The sequence below is a fragment of the Podarcis muralis genome, chromosome 3 (assembly GCF_964188315.1).
Source record: "Podarcis muralis chromosome 3, rPodMur119.hap1.1, whole genome shotgun sequence".
Classification (NCBI taxonomy): Eukaryota; Metazoa; Chordata; class Lepidosauria; order Squamata; family Lacertidae; genus Podarcis; species Podarcis muralis.
The window spans coordinates 2,831,810-2,853,421 of record NC_135657.1 but is presented as its reverse complement, the minus strand read 5'-3'; the positions used below and the strand labels follow the sequence as shown (position 1 = coordinate 2,853,421).

Sequence of the window (21,612 nt, the reverse complement as noted above, 5' to 3'; positions counted from 1 at the left end):
TGCTTGTTTTAGTCTTCCTGTCTCCTCTCCTTGCAAGTTCGCTGTCTTTACCTCCCCCCTCCCAGGCAGCCTCCTTTACCAGCAGCCTTATCTGCCTCCTGATCAGATAAGGCTTTGTTTCAACTCCCACTTCCCTGCAAGAAGATCAAACCTCTGCAAGAAGATCAAATCTCTCCATTCTGAAGGAAATCAGCCCTGAGTGCTCACTGGAAGGACAGATCCTGAAGCTGAGGCTCCAATGCTTTGGCCACCTCATGAGAAGAAAAGACTCCCTGGAAAAGACCCTGATGTTGGGAAAGATGGAGGGCACAAGGAGAAGGGGACGACAGAGGACGAGATGGTGGGACAGTGTTCTCGAAGCTACGAACATGAGTTTGACCAAACTGCGGGAGGCAGTGGAAGACAGGAGTGCCTGGCGTGTTCTGGTCCATGGGGTCATGAAGAGTCGGACATGACTAAGCAACTAAACAACAACAACAAAATTGTTATCATTATTACTATTGTTATTAAAAAGACCAATGGGACACTCTGGGAGAAAAATGACTGGTGGTTGAAGGGAACCCAATGGGAGTCTGGTGTGTTCCCTAGCAATCCTCACGTTCTTGCGCATTCGTATGTAGAAGAACACACAGTGAAAAGGAATCTTTTTGAAAGAGGGGCATCTTTAAAATGCTGGATGCCCAAAGGTTATGAGGAATGTGAGCCCATCACGGAAGCTCAAGCACCGAGCCTGTTCAAATGCCCCTGACATTTTAGTCTCTGGACTTCATGAGGACATCTGCACAGTGGCGTAGCGTGGGGGGTGCAGGGGGGGCCGGCCGCACCGGGCGCAACATCTGGGGTTAGGGCAAATCCACGGGTTAGGGGGCGCAAATCCACGGGTTAGGGGGCGCCTTGCCCCGGGTGCTGACAACCCACGCTACGCCACTGCATCTGCATATTCTGTCATTGCACAGGGTTGGGCTGGATGACCCTGTGGTGTCCCTTACAATTCCATGAGTTACTGTAGAACCTGCCAAGCTGGTTGCGCTGTGTTTAGGACCCTGCATCCTGCCCGCAGCCCCACCACGGATGATGCCCTTGCCCTATGATACCACCTGGACCACCAGCTGCCAGTGTTTTGTTCCCCAGGCAGCCAAACAAAAGCGCAAAGTTTAATTGGCGCCTGACATATGCAAGCGATAGCGTGATAAATCGGAGACGACCCGCGTGCCTCTCTTGCTAAAAGTCTCTGATTTCCCTATTTATTTGTTTCTAAAGTCACCTGCTATCCTTTGAGCTTGCAGAACCAATTAAGAAGCTAGAAGGGTCGAGGATGGAGGGGGGCGGCGGTTTTCCTCGCCCTCACCTGGCGATCTTCTTCTCACGGAGACGCTAATCCACCCACACCTCCAATTGCCACCGCTGCCCAGAAATAATTCCTCTCTCTCTTTGGCAAGCACCTGCTAATCCCCCCCCCCGCTCCCTTGCACACCTGGAGGCTTCGAGGCCACCTCCCCCCTTGCGGTTTCAAAAGGTCTCTGCGGAAGGCTGCTCGCGCTCCCGAGACGCGCGGGCGTGATATAAAAGGGGGTCCGGGCTGCAGCTGAAAGCTCGCAGACGCGGCGCCAGGAGGAGGAATCGGAGACCACGAGGCATCGCAGCGCCAGGTAAGTCTTCCCGGGGCTCCTCTACCGCCCAGCCACTTGGATGCCCGCCTGCAGACAGGACAGGTGGTACTCCAACAGGTGCGCTCTTCCCCGCCGCACCTTTCATCACTCACCTTGAGCAGCCTCGAAGGAGGTGCAGAGATGATCTCTCCAAAGGTGGCCGAAGGACCATAGCTGTCAACTTTTCCCTTTTTAAAAAAAGGGAAATCTCCTTATTCCGAATAGGATTCCTCGCGAGAAAAGGGGAAAGTTGACAGCTATGCAGAAGAAAGACTTTTTCTTTCTTTCTGTTCGCCTGTTCTGCGAAGCGGGGCAAGACGGACGAGGAGCAAGGCATTAAATAAACGAGAGGGAAAGTTTTAAGACAGGAGTTGGGGGAAAAGGAGCAGAATCACAGAATCTGAGTTTTGTAGGGTTGTGGAGCTGGAAAGGGAGCCCTGATGGTCATCGAGCCCAACCCCGCTGTTATGCAGGATTCTCGGCTAAAGCGTCCATGACAGATGGCCACCCAACCTCTGCTTAAAAACCTCCAAGACAGGAGAGTCCGTCACCTCCCGAGGGAGTCCATTGGCTCTCACTGTCAGAAAGTTATTTTTGATGTTAAGTCGGCATCTCCTTTCTAGTGACTTGAAGCCGCGAGTTCGAGTCCCACCCTCCAGAGTAGGAGAAAACAAGATTGCTGCATCCTCCATATGGCAGTTCAAAAGGGTCCCTTTACTGTTTGGAATGGGTGCATTTTCAATGGGCCCAATCCACCAGGAAGTTAGTTTTCTCTTGCACTCCCCCATTCAGCTGAAAGGGAGCTCTCCGTAAGAGTGAATTCATATTAATTTACACCTTTGCACAGACACAAAAACTTTTCTTTCGACCCACACAACCGGGTTGCTCTCACACTTACTGTTTCTCTCACTCCCTCACAAACACGGCTGAGTAAAGACGATGCCTGTATCCACATCTGTAGTCGCAGATGCGATCCCCGAAGACATTGTGATTATTATTGCAGATTTATTCATTTGGAACGAAAGAAGGCAGAAGATTGCTGTATTCTAGGTACACCTTTTTAAAGCTATGGCACAACTTACAAGAGATAAAACCTGTTTATGTCTCATTAAAAACAGCTTTAACCCTGACCACTTCTTCCAGCTTCACATCTAATTTTAAGAACATAAGGTGCTCAGGGTAGGGAAAGCAGAATAATAATAATAATAATAATAATAATAATAATAATAATAATAACAACAACAATAATAATAATAATAATAAATAAAGTTTAATCTGTATGTGGGGGGAGAAAACTTTTGTAATGATGCTTTTTGTTGTTGTTCTGTAGTGAGATATATTGAAAGAGCTCAAATTCGCTGAGGAAAAGGAGATAACCCAGTAGGGTTGGACTAGATGGCCCTCATAATAATAATAATAATAATAATAATAATAATAATAATAATAATTAATAATAATAATTTTTATTTATACCCCGCCCTCCCCAGCCAAGGCCGGGCTCAGGCCGGCTAACAAGCAATAATAAAAAGCTGAATGAATACAACTTAAAAACAAGATTAAAATACAACATTGAAACATTAAAACTTCAAATTTCTATGATTCTTACTCAGAGTAGACCCACTGAAATGAATGACTTCATGTTAGTTGCATGTATTCTATACTCTGAGTAGCAATAGCATTGAATAATACCCATTCTTCCTTCTGTTGTGGGAGAGGAGACTGCTATGTTTGCATTGTTCAGAGGCAGGAAGATTTCAGGACAGCAGAACCGAAGGGAATGGGCTACAACCTCTAAAATTTGTAGTTGGAAACCTTCTGTTTCCCTTGATTTGTTTGTTGCCTTTTCTGTACTGATTTCTGGTCCAAAAAAACCTTAACCCCCCCCCCTCCACCCCAGCACTGGAAATGCCCAGCCTTTTCTTATAGCGCAGTCAGAGTGCTCAAAACCTTCCACATCCCTTTACCTTGCCGTGGAAACAGCAGCTGGACGGTAAGTTCAGGTGGTTAACCTCATGATACAGGTAAGACAGGTGAGCCCAGGAGCATCACATCAAAGGGAAATGGAGAGAAGGTTCTCTCCTTCTGCCACAGCGCTAGAACACGATGAAGGTGAACGTTGGGAGATTCGGGACAGGGAAAAGAAAGGGCTGTGCAGTTAAACTATGGAACTCACTGCCTCAGGAGGCAATGATGATACAATGATACGATACGATAATCTTTATTGTCATTGTCCCATACAGAACGAAATTGAGAAATCTACATAAGACATTCAAAACCCAACAAGCCTGCTATCTCAGCTATCCCAGCCTGGTTAGCCCCCTAAAAACTCTGATGCCCCATTTTTAAATGCAATATACTCCCATATAGATTCCTTACACTGTGTTTAAAACCAAAATTGCATTTGGGTAGAAACTGTTTCTCAGGCGGCTAGTCCTAGTCTTTATAACCCTGGACCTTCTTCCAGAAGGCAGAAACTGAAAGAGATCGTTTCCGGGGTGCGCACTTTCCTGCGCTATCTCTGCACCTTTCTTATGGCACCTGGAAGCATAGATTTGATCCAAGGTGGGAAGAGTGCACCCAATTATTCTCTCCGCAGTCTTTACAACCCTGGACAGCATTGTTTTTCCCCTGGCCGTGCAGCTCCCAAACCACACACAGAGACCATAAGTTAATACACTCTCCACAGTACAATAGTAAAATGCCATCAGCAGGTCCTTTGAGAGATTGTTTTTCCGGAGGATTCTCAGAAAATATAACCTCTGCTGTGCTCTCTTCATCAGGTCTTTGCTGTTTTCTCCCCAGGTTAGGCCAAAGCGTGTTCTCCAATAAATGAGAGCACGTGTTGCGGTGTGGGCCACCGGGCCAGGCCTCTTGTTGCCAGGCAGGTTAATAGTTGTTGCCTGGCATTGTGATTGGGTAACCGAGTTGCTGGGGGAAATTGTATGTTGCAAATTGGGTGGGTGGGACCATAGTCTTTAAATATTGGTGCACTCTGGTTTCTCTTTCTCTTTGCAGAGTGCATCGGATCACCCGCCCGCCCGCCCTCTTTCCGGTTGACCTTGCTTTGCCTGTCATGGGGTCGTCTGCCTTGGCGCAGGGGCCTAGTAGGAATTTTGCCATTTGGTGATTGGCTGGTGCCACTTGGCTTTTGCCTACTACTCAGCAATTCGTCACAACTTGTAAGGTTGCGGTTAGGCATTGGTGATAATATGCTGGTGGTGGAGGGGTCAGCTGGGTCTGCCCCTCCTATTGCGCTGAAGGGAATTCCGTTAAAGGAATCCTGGGGCTTGCCATGATTTCGTCCAATCCCTGTTATGGGACCAGGGCCGCCCAATCCCTGTTATGGGAATCCTTGTTATAGGACCGGGCAGGCAAGCTTGCGGGGAGCAGCTGGGGTGAGCGGCGTGGGTCCGACGCTTAGCTCGAATGACCCCCAGGTCTGACTTTCTCTTCTACTGGCTACCGATCGGACCTCGGGATGTCAGTTCTGTCCCAGGCGGGGGGACAGATAGTCATAACCAATGTCTAAACAACCACTCACTGATTTTGTATTTTAATAAAGTTGTGGCCAAAATAGTGCCCAAAAACCAAAACTAAAATTACGTGTTATGTGTGAAGTTATTTGAGGGGTGGCCTGGGGACCTACACACGCAACAACTTTGATGGCTTTAAAAAGAGGATTAGGCAAATTCATTGGGGGGGGGGGCTACTGATGGTTACTAGCCAGGGGTGGGTGGGCTTCCTTTTGGCCAGATCCAGCAGATTCTTCTTACGTTCTTAAAGCACATTGCTAAACTATGGAACTCCCTCCCACTTGAAGCAGCGGCGGCTTCAGAATTTGGATGGCTCCCAAAGAAGACGAGGATTATTAATTGTCATTACAATTCATTTATTAATCGCCTTTAACATCAGTCACAAGGCAATTTACACACAAAATATTAAAAACAGTTACAAAGGTTATTTATGTATGTCACTACGGCAGCCCATGTTTTGTTAGCCCAAAAATGGAAAACGAGTGAGTTTGTAAATAAGAATGGCAGGTTAAACTGATGGAATACGTGCAGCTTGCAGACTTAACATATAGAATTAAGCGAACAAGAAGAACGCACGTTTAGAGAAGGTTGGAAAATGTTTATTGAATATATGGGGGGGGGGATTGTCTACACTTAAACACTGGCAGCATTAAGATAAATTCAAATTTTGATGGATATAATATTTGAATACTGAATGGTATAGTTTATGTAAAATATGCAGGGATTTATGATATGCAAAATAAACCATGGAAAGAGAAGGGAAGTTATTGTTATCTTAAGGATGTTTAAATGAGTATTCTAAATTGTAAAACAGAAATATATATCTACAAAAGCAGCCAAATACATTTAAAACAAGACTGACACCTTAGCAAGCAGACAGTCCATGATAAAGACCCATTTAATGTATTTTTAATCTTTGTTGGAAGCTGCCCAGATGAGCAGGATACAAATAGTAAAGTTCTATGATCTGTTAGCCAGGTTCTTCTACTAAAGTGAGATCTGGACCAGGGACATGCATAAAACTGGCAATTTTTGGGGAATAAGTGTGTAATTAGTTAAAGGAAATTACTCGCCAGCATATTGCGAGGTCTCCAGAGCTTGCGTTACTGAATTTGTATTTAAACGAGAAGCAGGACTCTGTGGCTAAACCACTAAGGGGATTTATTTTAGTGGCAGCATTCTGGAAGGGAGGTGCTAACTTGAACTCTTGGTACAGTGGAACCTCGTTTTTTGAACATCTCAGAAGCCAAGCGTTTTGGCTTTCGAACGCCAACAACCTGGAAATAACTGCTTTGGTTTTGGAACGCTTTTTAGAAGCTGAACATGCCAGGAGGCTTCCGTATTGAGTTTTCCAGATGTAAATGCTTTCGTAAATGCATGCTTTGGTTTTTGTACGTTTCGGAAGTCTAATGGTCTTCCAGAATGGATTACGTTCGAAAACCAAGGTGCCACTGTGCAAGAGAAGATGGAATATTGCACTTGTGGAAAAACTGATCCACAAATTTAGGGAAATTTTTAATGTTTTATGTTTTATCGTGTTTTTAATATATTCTGTTGGAAGCCATCCAGAGTGGCTGGTGAAAACCGGCCAGATGGGTGGGGTTTAAATAATAATATATTATTATTATTATTATTATTATTATTATTATTATTATTGATTTGTTGTTGTTGTTTAGTCGTTTAGTCGTGTCCGCCTCTTCGTGGCCCCCTGGACCAGAGCACGCCAGGCACTCCTGTCTTCCACTGCCTCCCGCACTTTGGTCAAACTCATGTTGGTAGCTTTGAGAACACTGTCCCACCATCTTGTCCTCTGTCGTCCCCTTCTCCTTGTGCCCTCCATCTTTCCCAACATCAGGGTCTTTTCCAGGGAGTCTTCTCATGAGATGACCAAAGGATTGGAGCCTCAGCTATTATTATTATTATTAATAATTATTATGGCTATCAGGAGCAAACCCCTGTTGCTGGAGATTTGGTGGAGCTTCATTCCCTTCACAAATTCTGCAGAAAACCAAAGACCAGTGCACTCACTTGTGGATCCCTTAATGAGAACACAGAATCATAGAAATTTTACAGTTGGGAGGGACCCTGAGGGTCATCCAGTCCAACCCTCTGAATCTCAGCTAAAGCATCCAGATGGCCATGCAACCTCTGCTTAAAAAACTCACGTATTACAGACGTGCTATACAGTGGTACCTCTGGTTACGTACTTAATTCGTTCCGAGGTCCGTTCTTAACCTGAAACTGTTCTTAACCTGAAGCACCACTTTAGCTAATGGGGCCTCCCACTGCTGCCACAAGATTTCTGTTCTCATCCTGAAGCAAAGTTCTTAACCCAAGGTACTATTTCTGGGTTAGCGGAGTCTGTAACCTGAAGCGTATGTAACCCGAGGTACCACTGTATTATAACTTGTGTATGTAAGGTAAAGGTAAAGGTCCCCCTGCCCGTACGGGCCAGTCTTGACAGACTCTAGGGTTGTGCGCTCATCTCACTCTATAGGCCGGGAGCCAGCGCTTTCTGCAGACACTTCCGGGTCACGTGGCCAGCGTGACAAAGCTGCATCTGGCGAGCCAGCGCAGCACACGGAACACCGTTTACCTTCCCGCCAGTAAGCGGTCCCTATTTATCTACTTGCACCCGAAGGTGCTTTCGAACTGCTAGGTTGGCAGGCGCTGGGACCGAACGACGGGAGCGCACCCCGCCGCGGGGATTCGAACCGCCGACCTTTCGATCGGCAAGTCCTAGGCGCTGAGGCTTTAACCCACAGCACCACCCGCGTCCCTAACGTGTATGTACAAGGAGATAAATAGGTACCGCTCCAGCAGGAAGGTAGACGGCGTTTCCGTGTGCTGCTCTGGTTCTCCAGAAGCGGCTTAGTCATGCTGGCCACATGACCCAGAAGCTGTACGCCGGCTCCCTCGGCCAGTAAAGCAAGATGAGCACCGCAACCCCAGAGTCGGTCACGACTGGACCTAACTGTCAGGGGTCCCTTTACCCTTTACCTTTACTTTTATGTACAGGAATATAGGCTTTCATAGTGTGTCTTTGTGGTGACTCCAGGGAAATTTATAGAATATATAATATATATAGAGAGAGACATGGAGCACACATTCACTCGCTCGCATGCTTAGCTATGACACGTAACCAGGATTTGCTGCTATTATTCTTTTTTTAAAATTTATTCCAGAATAGTGTTTAATGTAATTGTAGGACAGTTATGGAGTCACATTTAACCCACATATTATGGGTTAGGATACTGATAGAAATACTGTTCTGTGCATCCTTATTAGCTATCAGTGTAATATAACTAAAGTATTCGGTTCTTACAGATACATAGACAATTCAAGGCAAACTTCTACATTTGCTCCCAATGCATTTCATTATCTATGAACCTTTGCCATACTTTTCTTTTAGTCACAGTATGAGAGCACAAAGCACAGAAGGAAATTAAATTCCTACGGATTGTGAGAATGGTGCTATATTGCCGGAATGGTTTTCCTCCATGTAACATGCATAGGCTACAATCTAAAACAGATTTACCGTAAGTCCATTGGTGTATTAAGCTGCTATTATGCTTAATATGGCACCCCTATTTTCTGTCTTGGCAGACCCCCCCAGAGATGCTGAGACTCCAAGGAAGCAGTCTTTGGGCTGCCCTGGGCATCCTGCTCATCCACTTGGTGGGAGGAGCGCCCAACAACTGCCTGGACAGCGGCTGGTGCCGAGACATGGAGACGGAAGCGGAGGTCGAGGTAAGTGGGCAGTCGCAGGACTTGGAGAAGCACTTGGAACTCCCTGCCACAAGATACGGCAATGGCCGCTTGGCTTGAGTGCCTTTGAAGGGGGGGGGGCTGTGAGGCACGCTTGTAGAGGAGGAAATGTCCACCAGCAGCGATACCAAAGGCGAGCCTCCCCGCTTCGTGGCAGTTTACCTCTAAAAACAGTTGAGAGCACAGGAAGGCACAAGTAGAGGAGACAAGTAGAGGACATTGGTGAGCATGGAGGAAACCCTCAAGAGACCCGACTTTATTGTTGTTGTTTAGTTGTTTAGTCATGTCTGACTCTTCGTGACCCCATGGACCAGAGCACGCCAGGCACTCCTGTCTTCCACTGCCTCCCGCAGTTTGGTCAAACTCATGCTGGTAGCTTCGAGAACACTGTCCCACCATCTCGTCCTCTGTCATCCCCTTCACCTTGTGCCCTCCATCTTTCCCAACATCAGGGTCTTTTCCAGGGAGTCTTCTCTTCTCATGAGGTGGCCAAAGTATTGGAGCCTCAGCTTCAGGATCTGTCCTTCCAGTGAGCACTCAGGGCTGATTTCCTTCAGAATGGAGAGGTTTAATCTTCTTGCAGTCCATGGGACTCTCAAGAGTCTCCTCCAGCACCAGAATTCAAGAGACCCGACTTACAGCAGGGCTTTGTTTAGGGTGCTCAGTCTCCCCACCTAACAGCCAAAGTATGGGGTTGCGCAGCTGCAGCTTTTCTGCTCATCTTCCAACCTCCTGCCAGCCCCAGAGCTTCAATTCCAGTTGTGGATATTTTTGGCACAGTCTTTTTTGGTACAGATCACAGAGAGAGCGGCAGGGAGGGCATTAAAAGAGTGTTTAGAGGGTGCTCCCCACGTCTGCCATTTTCGCTCCTGCATGCAGGGTGCTAGAACGCAACCCCCGTGTAAGTGGAGAGACTCCTGTACGTAAGTAATAAAATCGTTCCAACAAATGAAAGATCATTAACAAGTCATTATAATTCCTATGTGGGGGATAAAATCGTGATATGGAATTATGAAAACACTGGTGAGAGATAAGAGGCAGGACTGTGATTTGGAAAATGCTTTGGAATTCAGACCGTGGGAAGTCGTAAAATTAAGATTATAATTTGGAAGACAATTGGACTTTTTTTATTTTAGTTTTTTATTTTTACAGTGGTATCTCGGGTTACATACACTTCAGGTTACATACGCTTCAGGCTACAGATTCCGCTAACCCAGAAATAGTACCTCAGGGTAAGAACTTTGCTCCAGGATGAGAACAGAAATCGTGCTCCGGTGGCGCAGCAGCAGCGGGAGGCCCCATTAACTAAAGTGGTGCTTCAGGTTAAGAACAGTTTCAGGTTAAGAACGGACCTCTGGAACGGGTGAAGTACTTAACCTGAGGTACCACTGTATTGGATTGTGATTCGATATGTTAATTGGATGTTCTTATTGGAAAATTAATAAACACTCTAACAAAAAAAAACAAGTCATTGTAATTCCTATCAATGCATCCCAGACACTGTCGTACTTATCCCTACGCAATCTGCGTCTAAAAGCAATCTGTTCGTATGTTGCAAGAGCTGTCGTATCTTCTCCCCATTGATCGAAGGGAGCCATGGCATCATCTTTCCAGTGAACCAATATCGGTATTTCTGTGCTTAAACCTAGCAGCTCAAAAGCATGCCAGCAAAAGTAGCTAAATAGGTACTGCTGCGGCAGCAAGGTAAACAGGGTTTCTGTGTGCTCTGGCTTCCATCACGGTGTCCCGTTGCACCAGAAGCGGTTTAGTCATGCTGGCCACACGATCTAGAAAGCTGTCTGTGGACAAACACTGGCTCTGTCGGCCTGAGAAGCGAAACGAGCATAGTCGCCCTTGACTGGAATTAACCATCCAGGGGTCCTTTACCTTTGAATCTTAGTAGGGCTGCTATATGTCTGGAATTTCCCAGGCACTGCCATGATTTATCCATCAAAAATTGAAATTGAATTGAAATACTTTATTGTCACTTGTACAACTTGTATACAGTGAGATTACACCAGCACCCCCCACTCAGCTCTCTTAGTCTTAATTCCCCTCGTTTACTGACGCACACCCACCAAACCCCAAAGTCCGTTGCCCTGTTCTTATCTTTTCATTCAGTAGCCTAACAGCCCAGGGATAGAAGCCGTTCTTTACCCTGTTGGTACAACTAATCCTGCTTCTATATCTTCTGCATGAGAGCAGGAGATCAAGAAAGTGCCGGCCAGGGTGTGAATCATCCCTGAGAATTTTCCTCACTCTCCTGAGGCAACCTTCTTCCGCTATTTCATCCAGCGGATTCACGGGACAGCCCATAATATCTTGTGCTGTATTCACCACCCTCTGTAGGCACTTCCTATCAGATGATGTCAAACCAGCGTACCACACCGTGATGCAGTAGGAAAGGACATTTAAAAGGCGTCTAGTTTGAATTTTCAGTAAAAATGTCTGGGGAAACGCGGGCGAGTGGCAGCCCACATGATTTTTTTCTGGGAAAATTTCCTAAAAACTTCATTTTGTTTTTGGAGATTTTCCAGAAAATAATAATAATAATAATAATAATAATAATAATAATAATAATAATAATAATTTATTATTTATACCCCACCCATCTGGCTGGGTCCCCCCAGCCGCTCTGGGCCGCTTCCAACAAAACACTAAAATACAATAGTCTATTAAACATAATAGATTAAGCTTCCCTAAACAGGGCTGCCTTCAGATGTCTTCTAAAAGTTTGGTAGTTATTTTTCTCTTTGACATCTGGTGGGAGGGCGTTCCACAGGGCGGGTGCCACTACCGAGAAGGCCCTCTGCCTGGTTCCCTGTAACTTGGCTTCTCGCAGGGAGGGAACCACCAGAAGGCCCTCGGCGCTGGACCTCAGTGTCCGGGTAGGACAATGGGGGTTACCAACTTTGCCAAATAAAGCTCAACAACGACCTGACAGCTAACCACAAGGGTCTCCGTCCCCTGTCCCCTTTCTTCATTGCAGGAATGCCTGAGGGCCTGTAGAACCGGCCTCTCGGAAGAAACCCCCGTTTTCCCCGGAAACGGGCACCTGCAGCCGCTGTCGGAGAGCATCCGCAAGTACGTCATGAGCCACTTCCGCTGGAACGAGTTTGGGAAGGGCAACGGCACCGACCCGGGCCACAAGCGGGAAGAGTTTCCTCACAGCCCCGCCATAGATGCCCTTCCGGCTCGAGGCAGCTGGGAAACCGCTGGGCAGGGCGACCCGGAGACCCCAGAGAGGCAGGAAGGCAAGCGGTCGTACGCCATGGAGCACTTCCGCTGGGGTAAGCCGGTGGGGCGGAAGAGGAGGCCTGTCAAGGTCTACCCGACGGCGGAGGACGGAGAGGAGGAGCTAGCCGAGAGCTACCCCCAGGAGTTCCGCAGGGACCTCTCCTGGGAGGCGAACCCCGAACTCGGCTCCCCCGAGGAGAACGGCGAGGGCACCCGGTCCGAGGAGGAGGAGGAAGAGGGTGGTGGCCCGCGACCCTGGGAGGCCAAGAAGGACGGCACGGCCTACAAGATGCGCCACTTTCGGTGGAATGTCCCCGCGCCGCCCAAGAAGAAGCGCTATGGCGGCTTCATGAGCCCCGAGCGCAGCCACACGCCCCTAGTGACTCTTTTTAAGAACGCCATCGTCAAAACGGCCTACAAGAAAGGCCAATAGGGGGTGGGGAGAGGAGAGGGGAGGGGAAGGGAGAGAGAGAGACCAGGGACAAAAAGCACCCCCTATATGTTCGGGGTGGTGGAGACCTCAGATCTAGATCCCTTTGGCACATGTCTCATTTAGACCCTGTTAATGATAATCATTTCTTTTCGTTGTCCTCACTTGCTCTGGGTAACTGTGGAACTCGCCGCTTAGGATAAACATTTGTGTTTGCATTCTGGTTTTTGGGTGTTCATGTTATTGTGTTTTTTGGGGGCGAAAGATTAAGCCAGGATTGGCCAATCTGGGTGCTGTCCAGAGGTTTTGGACTACAAGTCCCACCAGCTCCAGCCAGCATGGATGATGGGTGTTGTAGTCTGAAACCTCAGCAGGGTGCAGGTACGGCCGAACCTGGCTTAATCTCCCATCTGTGGTGTCTGCGGAATGAAGCAGGAAGGAAGCCTTATCTTTCGGAGGGGCGCAGAGTATTTTCGTATTTCGAACCAGCTGTACAATACTGTAAATGAAAGGGTTAAACGATATAAAATAATAATTCTGAGAATAACAATAATACATCTTTTTGCAAACTAAGCGTGGTCTCCGAGACGTCTTTGGGCACGTGGGGGCAGCGTCATGAGCTCAGCGTCTTCCTCCCTTGCTTTGGTTAAAGTTGCAAGTTGGATCGGCGTAGAAATTTCAGACGGAAAGAATAATTACCGTATTTTTCGCTCCGTAAGAGACACTTTTTTCTTCCTAAAAAGTAAGGGGAAATGTCTGTGTGTCTTATGAAGCGAACGTGTGGTCCCTGGAGCCGAATTGTCCAGGGGCAAAAAGCAGATCATGCTTCTTTTAAAAAAAAGAGGGAAGGGAGTGTTGAAAGGAAACAGCTGATCGACAAGTGATCAGGGAGGGAGGTAAGGGATGCTAGCAATAAAGGAGGCTGCCTGGGAGGGGGGAGGTAAAAACCCATGGATCCTCAGGATTTTTGCATTGGGTCACTCCAAATTCACCATCAGATCACACAGCATGTCCATGGCTACAGCCTGCACCAAAAAAATCATGCACCTACTGTTGCCTGGGGCCGCAATGGCACAAAAATGTGGTTACAAAGCACGGATCCACATGGATTCTCAGGATTTTTGCATTGGGCTACCCCAAACTCACTGTCAAATCACATGTCTGTGGCCACAGCATGAACCACAAAAATCATACATCCACTGTTTCATTCAGAATATTTTTTTTTTCTTGTTTTCCTCCTCTAAAAACTAGGTGCGCCTTATGGTCGGGTGCGTCTTATGGAGTGAATCTAGGCAAAGGTGCAGGGAAATAGTAAAAGGAGTTTGTGTGTCAAAAGCACGACTCTCCTGGGAGACTGCACTCCTCCATTTCTGCCCTTGGGAAACATGCAAAGCAACAATAAAGCAATGCCTCAGAACATGTGCAAAGTGCATTCCCAATTGCTAGCTACTGCCCGCTACTGCATAGCTAGTGTCTGGGCCCAATGCTTGCACAACCCACAGTTGACTACATCAGGCTTCCAGGCAGAGTCGCAATCTCTGAGCCCAGAGAGGCTCCTGACCCAGAGTTCAGTTTCCTTGGAGATCAGTGGAGAGTGTGGTGTCTTTAGGATACGTGGTTTCACCTACACAAATAGACAACCTGAGCCCAAGACAGGGGGAGCTCCCAGCTGTAACACCCCAGCAGATCTTGCTTCTCCATTAGTTTGTGTTTTCGATCCAGCACACAGCAAGCAGGTCTCTGTGTCTCCAGCTTCCAAACTGCTTTCAGCTCAGCTCACCCCCCCAAAACTGTTCTCCTACCTAGCAGGTGACAAAGTGGGGGCAAGCCCCCCCCCATAATCCTGGAGGGCACCCATCCATTAATTGTAGCTTTGGCAACCTGGCTCATTTTCGGGGGGATGCGGATAAGGACACTCGTGGCCTGCTAAGGTCATTGCCACCTCCTCTCTGAGATTCTAACCCTCACAGGACCCCAAGAATTGGGAGAGACTCGGGGCGTCACCCAGACGGACCCCCTAGAGCCACACCGTAGAATCAAAAAGTTGGAAGGGACCATAGAGTTGGAAGGGACCATCTTCTCCAGCCCCTGCAATGCAGGAATCGCAGCTAGAGTATCCCTGAGACATGGCCATCCAAACTCTGCTCAAGAACCTCCAAGGAAGGAACCCACAACCTCCTGAGGGAGACCGTTCCACTGCCAAACTCTTACCACCACAAAAGTCTTCCTAATGTATGGGTACCAGATTTTTTTCAATGAATTTGGGGACACTTTTATTTTTATTTTTTGAATCTGAGTAGCAACAGGGCGTCAGTAGTGGGGATGGTGAGGCAAAAGACCCTGGGCCCAAGCACACAGGCATATTGTGTAAAGCTGCAAAGCTCTACTTTTGCACCCTTTGAAACATAAATGCGCAGAGTTTTTTAAAAACTGGGCAACAGTGTGCTGCCCACCCGTGACTCTGGAGTCTTCCCTGATCTCCTGCCAAGAGTCTACTAGTGCAGCAAAAGGATCCTCGAGAGGCAGCCACACAAACTCCGTTTTAAAAGCCTCTGTGTTGCAAAATCATGCAATTGTACAGGTGGAGGGAATCCCAAGGGTCATCTAGTCCAACCCCCTGCAATGCAGAGATAATGGCAAAAGGATCCAACATAGATGGCCACCCAACCTCTGTTTTAAAATCCCAATGAATCATAACATTGCAGGGGTGGAAGCGGCCCCAAAGGTTCAGCCCCCTGCAATGCAGGGATCTAAGATTAGGGTTACCAGACGTCCCCGGTTCCTGGGGACAGTCCCCGGATTTGCAAATCTGTCCCCGGGAAACATGGCAGCGGCAGTCAGCAGCCTGGAGCCAGCCTGGTAGCGCAGTTGGCTCTGGCTGGCTTCAGGAGCTGCTCGCTCTGGTAACCCTATCCTAATGTTCAGCTGGAATCTCCTTTTTTGGGAGCAGACATAGCCAGATAGATAAGACCATCAGGATAAGAGACCTCTCAGCCTTCTCAAGGCTAAACATACCCAGCTCCTTCAAACGCTCCTCATCAGGCTTGGTTTCCAGACCCTTGATCATCCTGGTTGTCATCCTCTGCACACCTTACAACTTGTCAACCTCCTTCCTAAATTGTGGTGCCCAGAATTGGACACTGTATTCCAGGTGTGGTCTGACCAAGGCAGAATAGAATGGGACTATGACTACCCTTGGACGCAGGTGGTGCTGTGGTCTAAACCACAAAGCCTTGAGTTTGCTGATGAATCCCCGCAACGGGGTGAGCTCCCATTGCTCGGTCCCTGCTCCTGCCAACCTACCAGTTTGAAAGCGCGTCAAAGTGCAAGTAGATCAATAGGTACCACTCTGGCGGGAAGGTAAACGGCGTTTCCGTGCGCTGCTCCGGTTCGCCAGAAGCGGCTTAGTCATGCTGGCCACATGACCCGGAAGCTGCACATGACCCTAAAGCAAGATGAGCGCCGCAACCCCAGAGTCGGCCACGACTGGACCAAATGGTCAGGGGTCCCTTTAGCTTTATGACTTCCCTTGACCTGAACACTCGACTTCTGCATCACACTGTTCTCATGTTCAGCTTGTGGTACCCAAACACTCTTGCAAGAGACAAATCATATCGCAATCTGTTATAGTAAGCTTTAACTATCACAGAATTGTATAGCTGGATGGCATCCAAAGGGTCATTGCAGGAATGGCAACTAAAGCACCCCGGACAGAGGCCCATCTAATCTCTGCTTCAAAAGCTCCAGTGAAGGAAGAAGAGGTGTTTGGATTTGATATCCCGCTTTATCACTACCCGAAGGAGTCTCAAAGCGGCTAACATTCTCCTTTCCCTTCCTCCCCCACAACAAACACTCTGTGAGGTGAGTGGGGCTGAGAGACTTCTTCCAAGAAGTGTGACTGGCCCAAGGTCACCCAGCAGCTGCATGTGGAGGAGCGGGGAAGCGAACCCGGTTCACCAGATTACGAGACCACCACTCTTAACCACTACACCACACTGGCTTGCAGAGTCCACCAACCTCTGAGGGAAGTTATTATTCCCAGTACCATGTTCTCGAAGCTACAAACATGAGTCTGACCAAACTGCGGGAGGCAGTGGAAGACAGGAGTCGGACACGACTAAACGACTAAACAACAACAACCATGTTTCCCATCATCCGTAATATTGTCTCCCCCCACTAAGGATTCAACCTTCCCTTTGCCAAAGAATTAAGAGTCCCTGTTTGTTGGCCCTTGTTACCTCCAGTTACTTCAGAGATCTCCAGCAACAGCACTCTAGAGCAGGCATCCCCAACCTTCGGCCCTCCAGATGTTTTGGACTACAATTCCCATCACCCCTGACCACTGGTCCTGTTAGCTAGGGATCATGGGAGTTGTAGGCCAAAACATCTGGAGGGCCGCAGGTTGGGGGTGCCTGCTCTAGAGCATGGGTAGGCAAACTAAGGCCCGGGGACCGGATCCGGCCCAATCACCTTCTAAATCCAGCCCGTGGACGGTCCAGGAATCAGTGTATTTTTACATGAGTAGAATGTGTGCTTTTATTTAAAATGCATCTCTGGGTTATTTGTGGGGCATAGGAATTCATTCATTTTCCCCCAAATATAGTCTGGCCCCCCACAAGGTCTGAGGGACGGTGGACCAGCCCCCTGCTGAAAAAGTTTGCTGACCCCTGCTCTAGAGTCAGTCTCGTCATGGTTGACCACAGATTGGACCACAGATCTCATGTACCTACGGGACCGCCTCTTTGCTGGTATGCCCCACGGAGGACCTTAAGGTCCACAAATGACAACACTTTGGAGGTCCCAAGTCGCAAGGTGGTTAGATTGGTCTCAACTAGGGCCAGGGCCTTTTCAGCAGTGGCCCCGATCTGGTGGAACGCTCTGTCACAAGAGACTAGGGCCCTGTGGGACTTGACATCTTTCCGCAGGGCCTGCAAGACAGAGCTGTTCAGCCTGGCCTTTGGTTTGGACACAGTCTGACCCTTATGTTTCCCTCCCCTTATGGTTTTGATCTATGGGCCTTACAACAGCTCTAAGGCTCTGAGCCCATCATATCTGCAGACGGAAGAACAGAGGCATAGGAGGCCAGCTTTGCTAAGTCCTCCTTGTAAGTCTGCGCTGCAGAGACGAGATTCGAACTGGGAACTCTCCGCTAGCAATTGCGCAATACGAGCTTTAAATACAGAGGAAACCAGAGTCCCAATGGTGGCTCCATTGACCTGCTGTTGTGGCCGTCAAACGCAAAACAAACAAACAAACAAGCAAAGCCCTTTCAAGAAAACAAAATGTTTTCTTAAAGACAGTCTGGCCTGAGCCTGTGACATTAACACTCCTTTGAAAAGGCCACCCAGATAACTATTCAAACACAGATCAACTCAGCACCCCACAACAATATGTGACCTTTTGAAGATCAACAATGACTTGTTTCCACCTCCTTCATTGCACCTCAGCACAGCGCATTGTTGTGTTCCTCAAATACCAGGACGGCATGGCATGAATAGTCATGCCCTCAGATGCAATGCAAGGAGAAATATATTCTTCTTTTTTATATACTGTTATGTACGAGGTGCTAACGGATGGGGGGCAATGCTGGCGCCGCCACTGCGAGCAGCTACGGCGACGATTCCAGGGAGAAAACCAGGAGGAGGACAGGTCAGAGGAGTCCCAAGGGAACAGTGGGGCAGCGAGGCCCATAGAGCAGGAGGGGCCAGCAGGGGAGGCAGAATCAGTAAATACAGAGAGGACCCGCGGGGCCGAAAGGACACCGGAACCAGAACCACGACTGAGCGAGCGGGTTGCACCAGACCAAATGGCCCCATCACAGCCAGCATCCTTGGAACATGAGCCAGAACCTGAACCCCGGACCAGGGAACACCCCAGGCTGCAATGCACACGTAGGCCGCCGGCGTACCTTGAGGACTATGAATGCGACCTCCCGGGCAGGACTGGAACTTAGAGGGGAGGGGTGTTATGTACTGAGTTGAATAGGATCCAAAAGGCAGCAGTCTGATTGGTCCTAGGACAATAGGATCCAAAGTGCAGCAGTCTGATTGGTCCTAGAACAATGCAACAGTATGATTGGTCCGCAGGAGCCAACCAATCCAGCTCTAGGTGGAAGGGAATCTGCAACCTGATTGGCCCACGGGAGAATCCCGGAATTAGCCAATCACGTGGGGCCCATTGTGTAAATAATGTATATAAAGCAGATATTTTGGGGAAACTTCCATTCCTCCTCACTACTCTGAGCTGAATAAAGAGCATGAAATCCACACTCGACTCTGAGTATATTTCATATACCATAGACTTTATCCAGGCCCATCTACTTGTGAATTAAAAGCCAGCTTTAAAATAAAGAGTTATCATAGAACGAGAGAACTGCGATGCAGGAGTCTCAGCAAAAGCATCCATGACAGATGGCCATCCAAACTCTGCTTGGAAACCCCCAAGGAAGGAGAGACCACTGCCTCCCGAGGGAGACCGTTCCACTGTAGCGTCAGAAAGTTCTTCCTGGTGTTTAATAGGAATCTCGTTTCTTGTAATTTGAAGCCATGAGTTCGAGTCCTGCCCTCTGGAGCAGCAGAAAGCAAGCTTGCTCCATCTTCCATTTGACAGACCTTTAGATATTTGAAGATGGCTCTCATATCACTTCTCAGTCTCCTCTCCAGGCTAAACATACCCAACTCCCAAACTGAGAGGGGGCTGGGATATCAACATTATGTTGTTGCTTTGTTCCACATCTTTAAATCTCTTTCAGCTTCTGCCTTCTGGAAGAAGGTACAGGGTTATAAATATAAATATAATAATAATAATTTATTATTTGTACCCCGCCCATCTGGATGGGTTTCCCCAGCCACTCTGGGCGGCTTCCACAAAGACCAAAAATACACTAAGGTCACACATTAAAAACTTCCCTGAACAGGGCTGCCTTAAGATGTCTTCTGAATGTCGGGTAGTTGTTTATCTCTTTGACATCTGATGGGAGGGCGTTCCACAGAGCGGGCGCCACTACCGAGAAGGCCCTCTGCCTGGTTCCCTGTAGCTTCACTTCTCGCAGGGAGGGAACCGCCAGAAGGCCCTTGGAGCTGGACCTCAGCGTCCGGGCAGAACGATGGGGGTGGAGATGCTCCTTCAGATATACTGGACCGAGGTCATTTAGGGCTTTAAAGGTCAGCACCAACACTTTGAATTGTGCTCGGAAACGTACTGGGAGCCAGTGTAGGTCTTTCAAGACTGGTGTTATGTGGTCTCGGTGGCCGCTCCCAGTCCCCAGTCTAGCTGCCGCATTCTGGATTAGTTGTAGTTTCCGGGTCACCTTCTAAGGCAGCCCCACGTAGAGCGCATTGCAGTAGTCCAAGCAAGAGATAACCAGAGCATGCACCACTCTGGGGAGACAGTCTGCGGGCAGGAAGGGTCTCATCCTGCGTACCAGGTGGAGCTGGTAGACAGCTGCCCTGGACACAGAATTGACCTGTTCCTCCATGGACAGCTGTGAGTCCAAAATGACTCCCAGGCTGCGCACCTGGTCCTTCAGGGGCACAGTTACCCCATTCAGGACAAGGGAGTCCCCCACAGCAGCCCACCCCCTGTCCCCCAAGAACAGTACTTCTGTCTTGTCAGGATACAACCTCAATCCATTAGCCGCCATCCATCCTCCAACCACCTCCAGGCACTCACACAGGACCTTCACCACCTTCACTGGTTCTGATTTGAAAGAGAGGTAGAGCTGGGTATCATCCACATATTGATGGACACCCAGTCCAAACCCCTAGACTAGCACCAGCCGCCTAAGAAACAGTTTCTATCCAAATGCGATTTTGGTTTTAAACGCAGTGTAAGGTAGTCTCTATGGGAGTATATTGTATTTAATTATGGGGTGTCAGAGTTTTTAGGGGGTTAACCAGGTTGGGATAGCTGGCTTGTTGGCTTCTGAATGTCTGATGTAGATTTTTTCAATTTTGTTGTTCTGTATGGGACAATGACAATAAAGATTACAGTGGTGCCTCGCAAGACGAAATTAATTCGTTCCGCAAGTTTTTTCTTCTTGCGAGTTTTTCGTCTTGCGAAGCACGGTTTCCCATAGGAATGCATTGAAAATCAATTAATGCGTTCCTAGGGAAACCGCCTTCAGACCAGGTCCGGGGACAGTCTGTCCCCCGACCTCTTCTGAAGGCTGGGGGGGGGGGGGAACAAGGGCTTCTGAAGGCTGGGGGGGCTGGGGGGGAACAAGGGCTTCGCTGCCGACCCCCAGCATTTTAAAATCTCACCGGGACACGGGGAGATTTTAAAATGCTGGGGGTCAGCAGCGAACGCTTCGCTGATCCCGGGACGGCAGGCAGATCTGCACCGCCATCCAGAGCGGGACGGGACTTAGCCCTGCTCGGGATGGCAGTCCCGGGACGGCAGACAGCTCTGCGCCGGCATCCAGAGCGGGGCGGGACTTAGCGCCCCGCTCGGGATGGTGGCGCAGATCTGCCTGCAGTCCCGGGACTGCAGGCAGCTTTGCGCGGCCATCTGTAGCGGGGCGGGCTTCGCCCCGGCTCCCGATGGCCGCGCAGAGCTGCGCTGATCCCGGGACGGCAGACAGCTCTGCGCCGCCATCCCGAGCGGGGCGGGACTTAGCGCCCCGCTCGGGATGGTGGCGCAGATCTGCCTGCAGTCCCGGGACGGCAGACAGCTCTGCGCTGGCATCCAGAGCGGGGCGGGACTTAGCACCCCGCTCGGGATGGTGGCGCAGATCTGCCTGCAGTCCCGGGACTGCAGGCAGCTTTGCGCGGCCATCTGTAGCGGGGCGGGCTTCGCCCCCGGCTCCCGATGGCCGTGCAGAGCTGCGCTGATCCCGGGATGGCAGACAGCTCTGCGCCGCCATCCCGAGCGGGGCGGGACTTAGCGCCCCGCTCGGGATGGTGGCGCAGATCTGCCTGCAGTCCCGGGACTGCAGGCAGCTTTGCGCGGCCATCTGGAGCGGGGCGGGCTTCGCCCCGGCTCCCGATGACCGCGC

At 49.1% G+C, this 21,612-nt stretch overlaps 1 protein-coding gene across 1 annotated transcript; it reads left to right on the top strand.

Annotated features, from left to right (window-relative positions):
* Window positions 1–1,504: 1,504 nt before the first annotated feature.
* Window positions 1,505–13,190, top strand: POMC (proopiomelanocortin). Its single transcript, XM_028725265.2, has 3 exons — window positions 1,505–1,649; window positions 8,789–8,932; window positions 11,940–13,190. The coding sequence occupies exons 2-3, from the start codon at window positions 8,801–8,803 to the stop codon at window positions 12,618–12,620; spliced, it is 813 nt and encodes a 270-aa protein (XP_028581098.2). The 5' UTR covers window positions 1,505–1,649; window positions 8,789–8,800; the 3' UTR covers window positions 12,621–13,190.
* Window positions 13,191–21,612: the final 8,422 nt, after the last annotated feature.

What these genes read in the sequence shown, in the direction of transcription:
- POMC (XM_028725265.2), top strand. Translation starts at nt 8,801, where the DNA reads ATGCTGAGACTCCAAGGAAGCAGTCTTTGGGCTGCCCTGGGCATCCTG. An exon ending in AGACGGAAGCGGAGGTCGAG is followed by an intron (nt 8,933 to 11,939) that starts GTAAGTGGGCAG and finishes TCTTCATTGCAG; the next exon opens with GAATGCCTGAGGGCCTGTAG.